Consider the following 19,979-nt stretch of genomic DNA (forward strand, 5'->3'; position numbering starts at 1 on the left):
GAGATAAAGTTCTTGTACAAAATGCCGAATAAAAGATTTCATAGCATCAGTCCGGTTTTTTTCTAGCCAAACTTCGTATGCACAGGGAACTTTACCTTCTTAGAAAAAATCTAAATTCTTGGAAACGATGCTTGGCATCTCGTCCATACATGTGAGTTTGAGTTGAGATTTGTTTTAGGTACACTTTATGCACCTATAGGCTAATCGGGACTACATCTACAGCTTATAGTGAGATCTGCACCACTATATGCCTCCACCGGGTATTAATTACAAGGTGACAATGTTACCACCATCCAATGGGGGAGGTTGTTCACACATGAAATTCATTCCAAAACATAATACAGTTCTACCTAAGTAAATCCGAGCCAAAAAAGTACTTTGACTTTTCGCTGTAATACATTCTGAAAGTTTGAAAACAACAAATGTAGTCCATCAGTACTCATTCACTATCCACAATTAAGCACCACAGCACCTATATACTGCTGTGGATGAATCTTAATGCACATGGCATTCAGATATACGAGGGTCACTATTTATATTTTGAGCCTAACAATGAAAAAAACAGGAATTTGGCATTGAAAACTGCTTTATTGTTTTTCGAAGTATTCTCCTTTATGGTCAATACACTTTTGCATTCGTTCGAACCATTTGTCAAAGCAGTTTTTACAATCTTCTTGAGACACCTCCATAATATGGTTTTTGAACGCATCAACGGCATCTTCCGCCGACGAAAATCGTTGTCCACGCAATTTATTCTTGACATTCGGGAACAAGAAGAAGTCATTGGGTGCCAAATCAGGACTGTACGGCGGATGACCCATCAATTCGATTTTTTGACTGTTCATAAAGTCGGTTGTTAGACGAGATGTGTGACAGCTGGCATTGTCTTGATGAAGAATGATCTGACGGCGTTTGTTTGTTTTCCGTATTTGACCGAAGACCTCTGGCAAACAAATTGTTGTGTACCATTCCGAATTGACCGTTCTACGTTCCTCTAAAGGCACAGTTGCCACATGACCAATTTTCCTGAAAAAAAAACAGGCAACCATTTGTTTCGATGTGCTTCGAGCGGGAACAACTTTTGTTGGATTGGGTTCATCTTGAAACACCCATACAGTCGACTGCTGTTTACGTTCCGGCTCATACGCATATATCCATGATTCGTCACCTGTTACAATCTTATATACGTCTTTTGAAGCACCACGATTGTATTTATTGAGCATTTGTTTGCACCAATTGACGCGAGCGTCTTTTTGAGTTTTTGTCAAATTGGGTGGGATCCAACGAGAACATACCTTTCTCACAGCTAAATGATCATGTAATATTTTATATATGCTGGTGGAACTAATGCCTATGGTTGCCTCAATCTCACAGTATGTCACATGACGATCTTGCAGTATTAGGTTTTGCACAGCATCAATGTTTTCTTGAACAACAACTAATTTTGGAAGACCTTCGCGAATCTCGTCGGTGAGCGAATGGCGGCCACGATTAATTCGTTATACCAGCGTTTCACAGTGGCAAAGGATGGGGCTTCATCGCCAAATGTGGAAGTAAGTTGATCGATGCACTCTTGTCTTGATAATCCACGTCGAAAATCGTAAAAAATCATCGCACGAAAATGTTCACGAGTTAATTCCATTTTATTGTTGTCGCGCAATCTCCAAGGCAATATAAACAACACAAATCAAGCTATTGACAAAACATTTGAAGTACGTTATGGTCAATAATGCCAGACGATTCCGTGCAAACGTCAAATCGCGCCTAACTTCAATCAGTGTTGCCAAGGCTCAAAATATAAATAGTGGCCCTCGTAGACCTTGATAGCAAGTTGCATTTGTCTACTGGGAATCATCTTAATCAAGAAAATTACAGTAGGATGCAATTCTTAACTGTTCTCCTTACCTGATGTAAGAAGCAAGCTAACCACGAAACCTTAATATTTTTAAGAGTGGTCTTGCAAACTAGGAAAATAAAAAGACAGCCAGTGAATCAGTTTCCTTCTTTTTCTGCAACAAAGAGGAAATACTCAATAATAATAACTAACTTTCATGGCAAATGTGCATTTCTCAGGTGATATACAATAAGTGTTAGTCTCCTGTTGCCTCCCCTGCCGATCTCCATGGTTGAGTGGTTAGCACAGTGCTGAAACCCCACGAGTTGCAGTTTTGAATCTCAGCCTGGGAATGGGTGTTCTTTTTGAGTGAGTGTCCCTTCATCAATATTTCCTCACTCATCCTCATCTTCGCAATTAGCCAAAAGTGGCAGAAAAGGGAAGTAAAATAAACCAAATCCCTCATGCGATGTTTATGCAAATATGAATTAAATAGTATTTCACCATAGAGGTGCATATTGAAGTATGAATCTGGATATACGAATTTGTATTCTTTCGATTATCAGTAAATTAAATAGATTGTAATCAATGTGTAAAACTATCACATTGCATACATGAACTGCATCACAAATGCTCTAACAGCCAAGGAGAGAGAGAATACCACATCTTGTTGAATGGATCTGTGGCCAGAATCCCAGTAGGTGGCAGGGAATGAGAGAGTGGAACCACCGAGGGTATGCACTATTGACATAATTGTTCCCAGTAGTAGTAGTAAGTGATAGTAATAATAATGATAAGAATAATATTTTATTTTAAGTGCTGAGCACAGTGTAAAAATCTAATACAGCACTAAGTAAAAATGTACAAAATTAAACAGATAAAATATATAAGATGTAAAATAGTTTTAGTTTTCAACAAGATCTTCTACTATACCTCTAATGGTAATACCATATTTACGAATGTATAATGCGCGTGCGTGTGTAATGCACACACTGGTTTTTGATGGGGAAAAGTGACAAACAATTATATCTCGCATATAATGCGCAGTACAATTCAGTTTCAAGAAATAACTTCCTTAGTTCTACGTCATAAAGCTGTTGCTATTCAGATCAAGAGTGAATGACATCATACTTATTCAATGAGTCACCTGTTGCTATGTGGACCAAGAAGAGAATATCCTCTTGTCTTAACAATAAGACACCAACTCATGCCACCTCCCCCTCCACTGTGTTTAGCATCCCAAAGCTTTCACTCTTTAACCACCTTAATTATTCCGTAGTAGAAATAGAGACAAAAATTACCTTACGGATTTGCAGTGCTAAGGAAGTTATTATCTATTATTTCTCGCCCACCAAATTCCACTGATACGCAACCCAAGTGATGGGGAGGTGCATGCTCGAATTCTGCCAGAATGGCACTGCTTTTATTGGTGTCACAGAACATTACATTACAAAGTGAAAAATCGTGGGAAATGGCCTTTAAACTTTTATATGTGGTTTTGCTCATTCCATCTTTACTTTTTCTAAAAAAAAAAACTACAAAATATATACTTTTCCCTTGACTTACGTAACATTTATACAAGCAACATTCAGGACGCAGTAGGTAACCAGTCTGACTACCATGCTAAAGGTCCCGGGTTCGATCCCCGGCCGGTTCAAATCCGGGAATTTTTCTAACGTTGGAAGCGGCTCTGGTGCCCCACCCAGTGTCGAATAACATGGGTACCTGGGGGAAACCCTGGGGGGTAAAGGCAGTCAGGGGCGTGATGCTGATCACATCACCCCCACTCACAACCGGATCACGAAAGTGTGGGGCGTTACCCCCACACCCCCCTATATGCCTTCATGGCGTGGTGCTAAGCAGTTTTTTTTCTTTTTTTCTTTTTTAGACCCTCAAACTAGCAGTAAACAGCACAAGATTTCTTCCATTAAGGCATTTGCACACTCCATACATGTAATATTATTTGGCCAGTAATACATTTTAATTATTATCTTTTTTTCCTTATATTTTCTTTCATCCAAAGTACCATAAAAATCAGAACGTTCCTTCATTTTGTGATAAGCTTATTTCAACCGCATTTCACATTATTGTCGCCATCTTGAATGTAACACTGTTGCCATATTCAGAAACTGCAGGATTTAAGCTTTACAACGATATACTAACATGATAGGGTTCCGTAAACATGGAAAATCAATGCAAGTGTCGCAAAATCCTGGATTGACCCTGTACGGTTTCATGTTGGCTATCCGAATTATTCCCTGCATAATATGCACAAATTTTTTTGGGGCAAATATTTTGGAAAAAAGTGCACATTATACATGAGTAAATACAGTAATTGTTTATTGCTATTTCATGCTGACCACATCAATGACCCAATACACCACAAAGTCCAATTTCTACAATTCTTTCACAACAGATTATCCATTAATCATCAACAAGAGTTTTATCAGTTCACCAACATTGTTACTACATACTGAAATAAAAGAATTTGTGTCTTTTGTAGCATTTGGCAACCTTGTAAGGAACAGCTATCATGAAATGGTACTATCAATCTTTGATGATAGCATATTATGTAAAATACACTTATTTTGTTACTCCTTAAGTACAGTGTTTGTAAATATAATTTAAGTTATCCCAACAATTCCTCATATTTAAATGTTGCATAACAATCTTGAATTTTCATACAAAATAATCTGATAAATAATTTCTGAACTCATTCCAATAATATATTAGAACAAACAATGATGATGTTAATAATAATAATAATACACATGATGATGATGTTAATAATAATAATAAACAATGTGATAACAATATCAACAAATTCCACAACTAATGAACTCTAAACTGATAATTAGGGCTGAGCTGATACCACCATTTGTTGATACCGATACTAGCATAATTCCAGTTTAAAGGATAGCTATAACTTAAGACAGTGTTCCACAAACTTCTTTTACTCACACTCATGGCACACCCCAGACGGGCCTAGACTCAACACGGCACACCAAAATGTCTGCCCCCTCAAAATCATATGAATCTTAATATAATTACGAAATATTACGTCATTATGTAATCAATTATTATTATCATCATCATTGTTGTTATAAAATATGAATAGACTTATGCATTGATTAAAAATTTATTATCTTTAATTCACTGTAGAAAATACACATTTCTAAAACGAATTTTAAAGTAAATAACTCTACTCATACCTTCAATGTGATACTTGAGCCTGCTTAGCTGCACACAGATGGCTGATTCGTAGCGGAATCGTTGACAAAGCAAGCCTCATTTCTTCATTGATGGATTTGAGTCTCTCTCTTTTTGATGTTTTAATTGCAGTCAACGTTGAGAAGCACAGTTCACACAAATAAGTAGTTGAAAATGGTAACAACACATTAACTGCCATCTCGGAGATAGCCGGGTATTCACTGCTTATTGACAACCAAAATGTACCCAAAGGCACTTCGAAAAATTTTAATTTCAATGTTCTGTCTGCTTTCAAATCTGCCAGTTCCTCTTGTAAGCGTAAATTTTTCGGAAAATATTTCGAATCCATACTGAATGGATCACAAACCCAGCCTGAATCTTCAACGCTCTATCCAAAATATTTTTTGAAAGTCTGCTGCAGCACTAAATGTTCTTTAATTAAGTCCACCAACACCTTGTTATCGTCAGCAAGGGGTCATACAGTTTGGAACATCTCACACGATCCATTTTCAATTGTCTGTATCCACAAGTTCAACTTATTAATAAATCCTTGAATCTTATCCATACTAGTCAGAATATTTTCGTTTCTACCTTGCATTTTCTGTTTAGTTCATTCAAGTGTACGAAAATATCGGGAAGATATGCCAACTTAGATATCCATTCATCATCTGCAAATAAATCCGCATATTCATGCCCCTCTATAGTCAAGAATGAAAGTACCTCCTCTTTAAGTTCAAACATTCGCGTTAACACTTTATCTCGAGATAATCATCGTACTTCTGTATGTAGCAGAAGTGTAGTGTGCTCTGATCCCATTTCTTGACACAAAACGTTAAAAAGCTGCATATTTAGGGGCTGCGATTTGATGATACTTCGTCCATCACAATTTTCAGAGGAGATGGCATAAACTTAGCAACAATGGCTTCGAGGTGAATGAGACAATGGTCGGTTCGTAAGTTAGGATTTACTTTGCGTACTTTACCCACAAATCCTTTCACTCGGCCTGTCATAGAAGCGGCTCCGTCTGTACAAACACTAACGCAGTCCTCCCATGTTAATTCACTACGCACCACATATTCATTAGTCGTACGAAATATTTCTTCACTGGTTGCTCGCTCGGGTAGTTCTTTGCAAAAAAAGAAATTACTTGCAATTACATCCCCATCAACATACCTGTTGTGCTTGACCACCAATATCGGTGGACTCGTTGATCTGAAGTGAGAACTTTCGACTGCTCTTTATTTTCTCCTTCATAATGTCTTCGATGTCACTGGACATGTCACTAACTCGGCGGCTGATTGTGTCAGCAGAGAGGAATTTTTGAAATTTCAGTAGCAGCTTCTGAACCCAGGACTATTTTTACCATTTCTTTACACGCGGACATTAACAATGTTTTTGCTATTGTGTGTGGTTTTTGGCCTTTAAGACAAGTTCGGCTACCTTATAGCTAGCTTCCTGTACTTTTTACGAAACACGTACCAACGTAGTCATGAGCGTCACTTGTTTTTTTATTTTGTTCCAACAACCGACGAAAATAATTCACATCTTTACTTAACAGAGAGGAATGTTTTGTTGACAAATGTCGTTTTAATTTACTGGGAACCATAGCAGCATTACTGAGTTTTTCACCACACACAACACACTCAGGGATTGGGCATGTTTTGTCACCACACCAAAAAAAAAAAACGTAAGATAAATAGTATCACTATATTGCCGGTGAACTACTTTCTGTTTCTTTTTTTTCGGGCTCGATGGTTTCACTCGAGGACGGACCACTCCGTACAAGGAACTTATCCATATCGAAAAAGAAAATAGACTGGTGTAGCAATCCAATATTCGCACTACTACAGAGCACAGCTGTGATAGAACTGAACTGAAATACTGTAATTGTTGTCTGACAATGTGTGGGGCGAAGGAAAAGAGCAATAAAGTTTAAGAAGTGCCGACAAACAGGCACAAAACAGCCAGCCGTACACAAAAGATGCAGTGTTACAAACAAAGAACTCGCTTGAATAGCTCTATTGTATGATTGGTGCAGGCCGCTAAAAGTCTTACGCGGCTTTCTTTGCAGTGAACACAAAGCTTGCCGCCTGTAACCCTACAAACCAGCCCAATATTACAGGCGAGAATACATATAAGATGAGCAAACTATAACAATATTGAGTAAATTAATTACATTTAATTTCTATGAAAATATAACAGTTATCAGCAAGAATAAACAAGCACCTTCTTACTTAAAATCGACAATTAATTTCTTACAATATTACAATAGTAGGTAAAAGTTCGCGTCACACCTTTCACCTTGTGATGGCACACTAGTGTGCTGCGGCACACCGGTTGCGGAACACTGACTTAAGACACAAAACACATCATATTCTATTAATGATATTAAATACTCCCAAATTATTCTCATACATTATTTTTCTTGTAGTCTACTGTTATTACAAGCATAAAAACACAGTTTTTCGTTGTGACGTTTCAGGAGAACACATGCTCTCTTCATCGGACATTTACTTTTAGTTTGACTAAAGACACAGTTATAACAATGTAACAGAAAACATCAAGAAACTCTGTGAAAGCAATGATGATTTTGAATTGCCTGATGGTATTTGGGATTCATAATATAATTTTAATAAAAATAATGTGATCAAAATTTTTATCTGAAATAAAAATAAAACAGACTGCTTGTTTTTTCAGTTATGTTGCTATATTACAACAATGTAACATTGACCACATCCATTGTATAACGGATTTTCTTTTTTTTTTAAAAAATTCTTAATCATTTTTATAACTGTATCTTTACTCACACTAAAAATAAATGTCTGATGAAGGGAGCATGTGTTCTCGTCACAACGAAAACTGTGTCTTTATGCTTGTAATAACCGTAGACTACAAGAGAAATAATTCTACAATGCAAGCAATACGTACATACAAGACATATTATTCTCATACAGCATTACATCACTTAAAATGTCCTGTGACATTTTATGTGAACTTCTTTCTACCCCCAGAGGATGCAAAAAAAAATAAGAAGTTTTTGTTAAAGTGTTGCAGATACACCAAAAAATCGGGTGTATTATTATAAGTGTCCCGGCTTCATTTCACGATCCCCAATTTCATTATACATCTCTTTAAGGGGAGAGAAAGTTCTAGTATGTAAAATAAAATTTATGTAGTGTGTATAGCATACAGCTTGAACAAGGAATGCAAAATAAATACAAATGTAAACAACATTCTTATCATTTGGACTAACATAGAGAGGATGGAAAACAACGTAAAAATATACACAAATATAGATACATGTATATATTTAATGAATTGCCTCCCCTATGGAGCAGTGGTAGCGTCGTCGCCTTGTAATCGGGGAGTCCCGGGTTCGATAGCCGGTGGAGGCACATAGTGGTTTGGATCCCACTTTAAACTGTAAGTCCAGTCCCAATTAGCCTCTCTGTTGCAAAAAGTGGACTTAAAACACCAACTCAATCAATCAATCAATATTTAATGCTCATTTGGCAGATTTGTATTTGCCCTGCTGTCCACTATTCTCTGTCATTTGCAATAAAATCAAGTCACTGCATTGTCGGCATTGGGCAGCGGTCACACAGGGAAGGGTAGAGCACAACAAGAAAATCCACAACCCTCCCTTCCACAGCAGCATTCATCCCTTTCCCGGGAACTCCGGAATGAGCCTAGTATTATAATAATGCCGGTTTTGAAAACGTCACGTTCTTAACCCACGAGTTTGCGAACAAGAATTGGCAATGAATGGGTTCTTCTGTCCACATAGCGTTGACCACCAGGCAGTTACATGCCACCAATGTCACGTTTGGGTGCAGCCCTTTTACTTTAGCCCTGCCTTTGATTCTGTCATCTGCTTCCCAGGAGGGTGCATCATTTTCAAAAATTTACATGGAATTGCAGGACCCCTATCTGTCACAAGGAAGGGTGAACGAACATTGTCATCTTGACAAATGAGTTGTTTCTCTTGGCCTATCGGATGGTATCGGCGAAAAAAATTCCACCGATACTTACTGATACCGATACCCCTGGAATCAACCAATGCCAATCAGTTCAGCCCTACTCATAATTGTTAGTTCTTCCACATACTCATATTCTCCAAGCACAGAGGACTCCGGAGCGATTACAGCTCACAGTTGTTACTCAACCTCCACTTCGAAGTGGAGCAAGAAATTTTACAAAGATCAGAGAACCCCAAGATATCACTCTGCAGGAAACCACATTACCTCGCAAATAAAGTTCAACCATATTTCAACACTGGGGATGTCAATAGGTGCAGGATCCTAAAAATGACGCCAGTATTTCACATTTTGTATTTTTGAACATTGCAAAAATTCAATGACCCTAGTCATGGGAATACCTATAAAAACCACAGGGGATTAAATTGTATTTCCGACCAACATAGATTTCTTAGTAATATATTTGTCCCATACTGTGGCCGTGTGGTCTAAGGCATCAGGCTTTGGGCTCCGGCTACAGGATGCGTGTATGTTGAAGTATCCTGGGTGAAGAAAAACAACTTTTTTCCTCAGATTTCGACCAGTGGCCACTCACCGAGGAAATTGGGGTGCTACAAATGAGTAGCATAACTTGGTCATGGAAACCTACGACTGGAGGTTTGTCCTGCTGACCACACGTCATCCCGTAACTGGTTGGATGATCGCCCAACTCTGCTGAAACATGTGGAAGTGAGAATGGCAGGTGGTAGGTATAGGCACTGAACCTCATGGGCTGTTACACCATCGGTTATTATTGTAAGTGTATATTCATACATTTAACTACACAAATTTCAGAATTACACCCATAAATAATCATGTGGGACAACCCTAGTTTCTGGTACTGGCTCTCTCCAAAAACTGATGTTAATATACTGATACATTAGCCTGGTCCAAAATTCCCAAAATGTGAGAATTTAGCAAGTCAGTTCCCCAGTTGGGTGCCAATGGATCTAAAAACACCCCACATGAAATTTGGGAACCGAGTGACATTTTCCAGCCATTCTCCATGCATTTTTATTTTTCCAATAAGAAAAAAAGCGGTGGCTCAGTCATAACGTGTCTGACTACCATGCTAAAGGTCCCGGATTCGATCCCCGGCCGGTTCAAATCTGGGAACTTTTCTAACGATGGAAGCGGCCCCGGCACCCACCCAGCGTCGAATAACATGGGTACCTGGGGGAAACCCTGGGGGTAAAGGCAGTCAGGGGCGTGATGCTGATCACATCACCCCCACTCACGACCGGATCAAGAAAGTGTGGGGCGTTACCCCCACACCCCTATACGTCTTCATGGCATGGTGCTATGCACAGGGGAGCACTTTACCTTTTTGAATAACATGCCTAGAATGTACGCATTCCTGCTGAACCTGCTCTATGACCCCTCAAAGAATCTGATCACTTTAATTTTAATTTTTAACTTGAGCTCAAAAGTATGCATAAGGTCATGGAAGAGTCAAAGAGTCACAGCATACATATTCATTGCAGAAACATTACATGAAAATTAATACATAACATTATAACAAGATTTTGTTAAAAAAAAAAAGTACAAGTTACAACTTAAGTACTTGACTAACAATTGTTAGGCAAGCATGTAACATCATACTCATGAAGGTAGTATTCAATGTACAGAGTGAGTCAAAAGTGCCTTAACACCTCCTATAAAATGTAAAGGAGTTAATCTGGGTACAATTGGTCATGATAGAAACAGGTTAGGCCCAGGCGAACCATAATTGTGTGTGTCAAGTGCATAATGCATACTTTTGAACTTAGCGTAACACCTTTTCAGGATTATAGAGCAGGTTCGGTGGGGATGCCTACATTCTAGGCCAGAAAATGTTGCTCGGATGCAAAAACTTCCTATTGGGTGTTTTTTTGGTAATTGGCACTCAACTGGAGGGGGGGGGGGGTGACTTGCTTCACTCTAAAAAAAAAAAGAATTTTTCAAATTTTGGGCTAGGCTACAGATGCATAACATATGCTCACCTTCTTCGTGCCTGTTCTTCATCGTGCATCTCCTTCAAGATCTTGAGGATATATTTAATGTCCTCATAGTCATTCTCAAACAACATGTCCTCCAGCCAATCTTCTGAAGTGCTGCTTTCAGTCAAAAAGGAAGTAGCTGCTTTCAGCAGTGGCTGAAAGAGGAAAAACAGATTTTGAAACTTGAAATCTGAAACAGAATTATTATGGAAATTATTCATACATGAATTATTCAAAATCATATAAATACTTTTCCTTTAACCTTTTAGACATTGAGGGCCAGTTTTTCAATGTGTGGTCAACTTTTTGGTGAGCAAACGACCAGTTGGAGTTTACCTCCAGTCTTAACCAACACCGGGTTTTTCAATGCGAAAATAACCAAAGGTAAGGTTTGGTGCCGAAAAATTTGTTGGCAATGCTTGCATGAGAAATTCTATCACTGCCATCTAGATGTCTAATTTCAAATCAAATTTCGCCTGGTGTGAAAAGGTAGAACTACAATAAGGCACATGCAGTTGTTGAAATTCATTGCTTACATTGCAAATACAGAACCTAACGTGCACGTATTGCACTGCTACAAATAAATACATACAAGGGGAAAACAATTACTACACATTTGGCTTTTTTAGTAACCTCCTTACTATTTGGTAGGGATGGGACCGATTAATCGGTACTCTATCGGTATCGGCCGATATAGGCATATCGGTGTATCGGTAAAATTACCGATTATTTTACCGATCCGATATATCGATAAATATCTGATAGTTTTGTGCAAAATTCTGCCATTGATGTAATTTTTATGGATAATCTCCATGCCCTACTTTTTTTAAAAAGTAAATGTCTAAATACGCAATTTCTCTTGCACTGCAGTCACTTTGAAACACACATTTTTTAAGGAGGTCAATGAACCTTTCAGATTCTTCCAGGACCATTTCTAATTTTATATCGGATCGGTAGAATATCGGTTATCGGTATCGGTAAATTTTATATCGGTACTTTATCGGTATCGGCCAAAATTTCATATCGTCCCATCCCTACTATTTGGCATGCACAGGAGATGTATATTATGTAGAAATTTCAGTAAAAAATACAGGGTTAACCAGGACTCGAACCCAGATCTATGGAATACCATGCCATTGGGAAACCAACTGAGCTATCAAGCCAACCTTGGCTTCTCCTGATTTTTCACTGTTGCCGTTTTATCTCAGTTGGCAGAGTAAAACAGTTTTTTGATAAGCACACAATACCCACATTGAATTTTAATTCATGTCACACCTTCATATGTATATAAACGGAAAGCAATAACAGAAATGAAACATCAAAAGAAGTTTTGGAGAAACTGTATGTATATTACTTTGTCATGGATCACATATGTCCTGGCCAGCACTTAAGAGGCTAATCATGAAATCCACTATTATCACACAACTCAATATGCTGACCAAGGGTACTGTACTGGGTTCAGAGTCTGAAGAAGACCTTGCTAGAAGGTTGAAACGTTACGTTTAGTTTATGTTTTAATATAAAATACATTTTCTGCCTTGGTCAGCATATTGACTTTTTCATATCATGCGAACAAGGCTTAATGGTGTTATATTATCACACAATTGGTCATATAATTAATGGAAATTGAATTTTTACCAGGATATTCAGGTTTCAAGACAGACTTGTTTTCATTAGCATTTTGTAGACTCTGTGAAATATACAGACAGGAAAAAGTATTGCTTTCCTTGTATAATTAAATGTGGCCTGATACTGCAATCATATTGGCCAATACCTATACATCATTAGCGCTACCCACTCAGCTTTAATTTTAAATTTGCAGCAATCAACAGAAAGTAGATATGCATAGAGATGTAGAGGCATAATTTGATTAGAATTCAAATTGAAAAATGCATTTTTATAGCATTATCACAATGAATTTTAACATCATGCAGGATAACCCCCCCCCCCCCCCACACACACACACACACACATGCACACTACTCGTTGATATAAAATAATATGAATAATTTATATTCCAAGTGAGTCTGTAACATTTGAATGTCTTAAATAACGTACAAACAAGAGTTTGTTTATCTTTTGGGATCGTTGATAGGCTATGTGAAGCCTGATATTAGAAGTTAATTGGCTGTGAGAGGTGTATCGTAAGAGGGAGTATAGCTCTGAAGAGCTACGTCTACACTTAACCAAGCAAGGGGGCTAGCCCCGTGAAATAAGAACTACACTCACGATTAACTTTAAACACTACAATTGACTGGTCTGCCAGGGGTGTGAGAGAATGATAGACAAGGATTTTAGTAACGTTCGTTAAATGTAGATCTCAGTGACGATCGACTCGCAGGTTCGTTCATGAAACTCTGATGAACTCTCCTGAAATAAAGCTCCTTTCCGATAGTTTACTACTCCTCGCTGTAACTCCTTTTATAACGTTCGGTAATCTGACTTTTAAGTCGGAGGCAACAACTATTCACGCAATAACTTTCTTAGTTCAACAACTTGTATAATTCCGAGGCACGCAATAGATTTCAGATACCGACTGTGTGAAGAAATATTCTCCCGAGCTATTTAAACGAAATTCGAACTTCAGCCGTTGAGAGACTGCGTCTCTCAATAACGGTGCTTTCAGCGTAAAGTTGTGTTTGCAGTATCTTTCCTGCGATTCCGGAAGAATTCGTAGCAGCAGATTTTTACATCCGCTGAAGATCGCAGGTGGCATTTGCTTGAAAGAAGCTCTTTCCAGCTTCTTTCATACTCGGGCCCTTTTTATGAAATGATTAGACTATCGGACTATGGCACCTGGGGTCCCGGATTCGAGTCATGCCTTTGGCATGATACGATAAATGTCTCCAGAAGTGGAAACAAGAATTGTTACAATTTCAAAAAGGCTACATGGACTCCCTTGTTTTTGAGTAACATTGTTAGCATTCTTTTCAAATCAATAAAATTAGATTATGTAAACAAACAATGTAGTTCTTAAGATGGCAAATATCAGTTACATGGCTTAACAAAAACACAGTTGAAGTGTTGAAATGTTGCCCATTTTAAGAAATATAGTGCTCATTTATGTAATACATATGTGATTTTATTGTTTTGAATTATAAGTGCAGCACACCATTAAGAAAAGGCCGGTACTATTGTAAAAAAGTGAAAAATTGAGATAAGGGACAAATAAAAATCACAGTTGCATATTGAGACTTGTAACAGTTAAACTTAGAACACTGGAGGGTAATTTAGGAAAATCAAAATTAGTGAGTGGCCTACTTCTTCATTAACTATAAACATTCTTCTCATGTAAAGTATTTATTTCACATTGAACAATTAACAAATCAGCCGAGAATAACTGGATAAAATATTACTCAAGATCTAGGAAATTCATTTCACAAGGACTACATGCTCCGAAATGAAATCTTAAGAGACCTGTTTGAAACATTGGATTGCAATGAAACTTGGTATACGAGGTTTGGGTAGAAAAAAACCGGACTGATGCTATGAAATCTTTTATTCGGCATTTTGTACAAGAACTTTATCTCCTTCAAAGTACTCCCCTGCACGATCTGTACACCGCTCCATACGAATTTTCCATTGCTGGAAGCAGTGTTGCCAGTCATTTTCGGAGATCATGTTCATTACGTCCGTCGCTTTTCTTTGCACAGCTTCTACTGTCTCAAATCTGGTTCCTTTTAGGGCGGACTTCACTCTGGGGAATAAAAAGAAGTCACAGGGAGCAAGGTCCGGCGAATACGGTGGATGTTCTAACACTGGGATGCCATATTTAGCCAAAAATGTTTTCACTGACAGGGCCCTATGGGCAGGAGCATTGTCTTGGTGCAGAATCCATGACTTCCGTTGCCACAAATCAGGTCGTCGTCTTCTTACTCGCTCACAAGGGTTTTCAGCACATTAATGTAATGATGTTGGTTTACAGTTTGACCCTCGGGTACCCAATGAACGTACACAATGCCTCGAATGTCGAAAAAGACAATCATCATGGCTTTGAATTTGGACTTGCTCATGCGAGCTTTCTTGTGACGTGGCGAACTCGGGGTCTTCCAATGCATTGATTGGCACTTTGTGGCAGGGTCATACGTGAAAAACCACGATTCATCACAGGTTATCCCTCTCTCTAAGAATGTAGGGTCTGTTTCAATGTTCTTCAAAGTGTCCGTACAAATGTTCACTCGAGCTTCCTTCTGTTCCAATGTCAGGTTCCTTGGCACGAGTTTTGAACACACTTTACTCATGTTCAAATTAAATTCTCGTGTAAAATTTGTCGAACACTTTCTTTGTCTATTCCTGTGATTTCAGCAACTGCTCTAATGGTCAATCGACGATCTTTTCGAATCACATCACTCACTTTTTGAATGTTTGTTTCCGTTTTCGACGTGCATGGTCATCCTGAACGTGGGTTGTCTTGGATCATTACCTGTCCTTCTTTAAACCGTTTAAACCACTCAAACTCTTGTGTGCGTGATAAACACTCATCCCCGTACACAGATTTTAACATGTCGTACGCTTCTGTTGCGGATTTCCCCAGTTTGTAAAGGAACTTCATATTGACACGCTCTTCCATTTTAATACTCAGCATTTTTCCGACGGAGCACAGACGCACGTTCCGCTTTGTCCAAGTGCCACAGCGAAACTGAGAGGCCTGCACCCAGGGCAATTAGTCATTCTGTAGGCAGGGTATGGTAGTATAGAATCATGCATTGCTCAACCTTCGCGCATTCGTTGTTTGCCAATAGCAACATCAATCCGGTTTTTTTCTAGCCAAACCTCGTAGTTGGCATGGGGAAGCGAATGCTGACAGAAAAAAAATAGTTCAAATTTTCACCACCAGGTGAGACTGAGACTTCAAGTTCCCCTACTCAGGGCCCTGTGGAATCTGAAAGCAACAAATTTGGTATCGAGGCTACGGAGACCATGGGGAAGCTGATGACAATAATATTGTTCAAATTTTCACCACCAGGTGGAAATGTGGCACTGAAATAACAACAACCAGATGTCAGACATGCAAAACATTATTTTCAGTTTATGTCAGTGCCGTAAAGTATTCAGTATGCATGCTGTCAATGTGTAGATCCTTTGGAAGCATGATACAGTGTGATCAATAGGGCTCGGAAGTTGAAGACCTATAAATTGCCAAAAAAAGACCTAAAAATATAAAAAAAGGGACCTAAAAACGAAAAAAAAGGACCTAAAAACGAAAAAAAAAGGCATATAAATGTGATCCAAATTAATTAATAACTTCAGTTTTAATTACATATTTAATGAATATGCGGGGCACCTCCTTATCTGACTTGAGATCTTTGCAGGCGCGTGCTGTCTGGTGGTATATACCGTGCTGAAAGCTTCAAAACAAGAGAAAGTTGCCACTTACAGCGTGACCTTTCAGACAAGTTACGGTTAAAGGACCTTGTACCGTATCTGCTTCAGTCGTCCAAGAATGTTTTATCTCGTTTCAGGGATGGTTCAAATATATTTACTTATTTCTGTTTTTATTATTTCTTTACTACAGAAAGGATGTTTAAGAGGTGATGAACTGATGATGATTCGAATTGAGAATGGGCAGTAAAAACGTCGTCGAAAGAAGGAGAAGTCGCAAAAAAAAGCCGTTAAGACCTAAAAAAGGCTAAAAAAAGGACCAATAAGACAAAAAACGCCGAAAAAGGCAAAAAAGGACAAATAAAACCCACCTTTTTCTGGCCTACAATGACCCAAAATGAACATATATTATGTTGGGCCTAGTCTTCGGACACTACGAAAAAAAAGGATTTTTCCTCAACTTCCGAGCCCTAGTGATCAATGTTTGCTTGAAGTGTTGTTCACTGCACCACAATTCCACCTGCTGGTGAAAATTTAAACTATTTTTTTTCTGTCAGCACTCACTCACCTATGGTGTCCATAGTCTCTATACCAAGTTTCACCTCAATCTGATGCTTGAAACAGGCACCAGATGGCTCTGGGTAGGAGAACATTAATTATGACTACTTGGTATGTCTGAATCACAGCACAAAGGAAATAAGCAAGGTTTGAATATGCAAGGACCCCAAGTTGGCCATTACTTCGTTGTGTTATATTATTATTTAACGAATATTAGTATATAATAGCCAGTGGCGTAGCGTTATATTACGCCCATACGCCAGGCGTTCCCAGATTTAAAATTTCAAAAATGCTTAAATGCTGTGATTATAAAGTAAAATGTGACTAATTTCATATATGTTTGACCTTCATGGCATTATAATGGCTATTTTTCGCGATCCGCTTGCAACGCTCCACTCTCAACACTCGTTCTAGCATCTCTTTTCAATGCCTTTTCCGGCCGGACGCCGAGCAGGTTCGGCGTACAGGACTCCTATATTCCTTGCAGCCTTTATGGAGGGAAAGCTTCCATTTCTACAGCACGCGCGTAAATGGGCTCTCTTACGCCAGCGTACGAGAGGTCTACCGTGATTGGTTCATGTGACCCTTCCTGCCTTCTGAAGCAGACGACAGCGGCAGAATTCCTACCCGGTTCTTCGCTCTTCGCGCTCATGCAACTCGTGCTATGTGATGCTACAATACGCAATATTGACTGACGTAACTTTACCAATCTCAAATATACTGCTTCTTAATGGCCACTGCATTGTATAATTTATCGCACGAACAGCGATGTGTATTAGAAACTAAAAGATCAACACAGTTTTTGTCAAATAAGTTGGTGAAGTCCTCGTGGTAGAAATTCAGCCTGTGGCTGCTCTACCACTTAACCCGCAAAACTATTATTTTCTTATTGTATTTTTTCGTTATTATCTAACTACTTAATATTGTGTGAATGGAAATGTTTAGCATTCATTTGAAAACTCTTAACATCGAATGGTCTCTGGAGAAAATTATTTTAAAATATTTATCAGCATTCTCAAGATGTAATAAACAGTGGTCTGAATTACTAATCGGCACTGTTACGTCAGTAGAGTGTACGATATTTGGATCATCCACTCTGCTTTTCACAGTGCGCCAAGACGACAGAGGTCCCTGGTTCGAATCCCGGAGTGAGCACGGGTGTTCTTTGTCAGTGTCCCTTCATCAATATCATCACTCATATTCATATTCGCAATTAACCAAAAGTGGTAGAAAAGCGAAGTAAAATAAACCAAATCAATCAGTAGTTGGATCGCCCACAACAATGACGTCTACTGTTGTGCAGAGGCGCTTGTGATTCAGGTAGGTTTTTAATGACTTGCGTCATGCAGAAAGATATAAAAAAAGGTATAGAACACCAGAGTTCAAAACATCTGTGGCATAGTGAGGCATCTAATTTTCTAGCTAAAACATGCAATGATGATGTTTTATTGAAAACCCAACTTACTTCAGGCAAATAATACCTGTGGCGACTAATACCATAAGTAAATTATTAAGCAAGAAAGGGCCGACTCTTCCTTCGGACTTGGCGTTCCCACCCGAAATGTCCATGCTACGCCACTGATAATGGCTAGTATATTATCTCATGTTTATTGTGGTTTCACTTATTTTACAGTTAATAATTCATATATAAGTTCATAAATATTATATTAATGTCTTCAGCCAAATTTTTACATACAGACATTTCTAGAAGTATAAATAGTGGCAAGTTTAAGCAATTTTTATACAGTGTGTGTATAAAGTCACTTAACATTTCAATGAACTAATGACATATCTTTTCTTTTTTCCAAGTGATCTGATAAAATGTACTCTATAGAAGATAGAATAGCCGTTGTTTGTGCTCGTCTGCGTGGAATGACGTATGAACAGGTGCGGACGGACTTCACTCGGAAATTCAGAAAACCAGGCCCCACCAGGCTGGCTATTAAGAACCTGGTCAACAAATTCAAGTGAATAGGTAGTGTTGAGGATGAAGAACGTCCTGCTAGGCCAGCCATAACACCACAAGTTGTGGAAAATGTACAGGATGCGATCACACGTAGCCCCACCGCAATGACCACATGACTCAGTATCCATAATCCCAGCATCTACCAACTGTGGCTCATAGCATGGTGGATTGGGGCACACCAATCTTCTTACTATACACCAACAGGATGGGGCACCACTCCACCTTGCCATCATCGTTCGTGATCACCTAAATGAAGTTTTCACCGGTAGATGGATTGGTCATGTCTCGCAACAGGGAGTTGCCACCCCCCTTCTGATCTGGCCCCATTAGACATTTTCATTTGAGGGTTTATCAAGTCTAAGGTGTACGGGGCGAGGATCCACAGCATAGCCCAGTTGAAACAACGAATTACAGCTGCAGTTGCCGAGAATACACCAGCTATGTTGGAGAAGGTGTTTCGGGCTGTGGTGGATTGTTGGCATATGTGCCTACACTTGAGGGGTGGTCACACTGAGTTATACTGATTTTGTGTCCTACTGTGATATATGTTTCAGTACATATTGAATTTTGTACCATAAATCCTGTTCATGCAGAAATGTTAAGTGACTTTATAGACACCCTGTATATACAACAGCAATAGTTTGTTTCATCCTTAAACGTTGTAAAGAATAGCGTAAGTTTAATTTCAATCAGTTTAGAGAAGCCGAAGTTATTAATTTTTAAGTTAAATTTCTTCGATTTATTCTTAGTTTCATGTTTTTGGCAGATGCCATTCTATCCTCTCGTTATTTCGAAAGCCATTGTTTATTTGTTTAAATTTGTTGAGTTAAAAAAATTATGCGTTGCCCTTTGCATTGTTGCCATCACTTATCAAAATTCACTGTGCCAGATGAATGTACTTTTCATTATGTTACTGTTCAGATATATACATTATTTGTATCAACTTTCTGGTATTTAAAAATTATAGTAGTTGGTACCACTGAGTGAGTGATTAGAAGTAACAGTTTTCCTGAGAGCCGTTGACAGTTCTTTCAGTAAGACGTTCGGGAGAAAGATGTGTTTCGAGTAGCAGAAAATTCGGCTTACGCATATCT

At 38.6% G+C, this 19,979-nt stretch overlaps 1 protein-coding gene across 5 annotated transcripts in view; it reads right to left on the reverse strand.

Moving 5' to 3' along the window:
* The window catches only part of LOC145999518 (uncharacterized), a 56,519-nt gene that overhangs the window by 23,056 nt on the left and 13,484 nt on the right, over positions 1-19,979 (reverse strand). For all 5 annotated transcript variants that reach the window (XR_014443413.1, XR_014443414.1, XM_083136481.1 and 2 more), the window contains exon 5: positions 11,043-11,194. Coding sequence is in view for 3 of the 5 variants with exons in the window: in XM_083136481.1 (XP_082992607.1) it covers positions 11,043-11,194 (152 nt within the window). In the remaining 2 variants the exon portion in view is untranslated. The remainder of the gene's footprint in view (positions 1-11,042; positions 11,195-19,979) is intronic.

This window comes from Lepisma saccharinum, chromosome 15 (genome assembly GCF_977018435.1).
Source record: "Lepisma saccharinum chromosome 15, izLepSacc3.1, whole genome shotgun sequence".
Taxonomy (NCBI): domain Eukaryota; kingdom Metazoa; phylum Arthropoda; class Insecta; order Zygentoma; family Lepismatidae; genus Lepisma; species Lepisma saccharinum.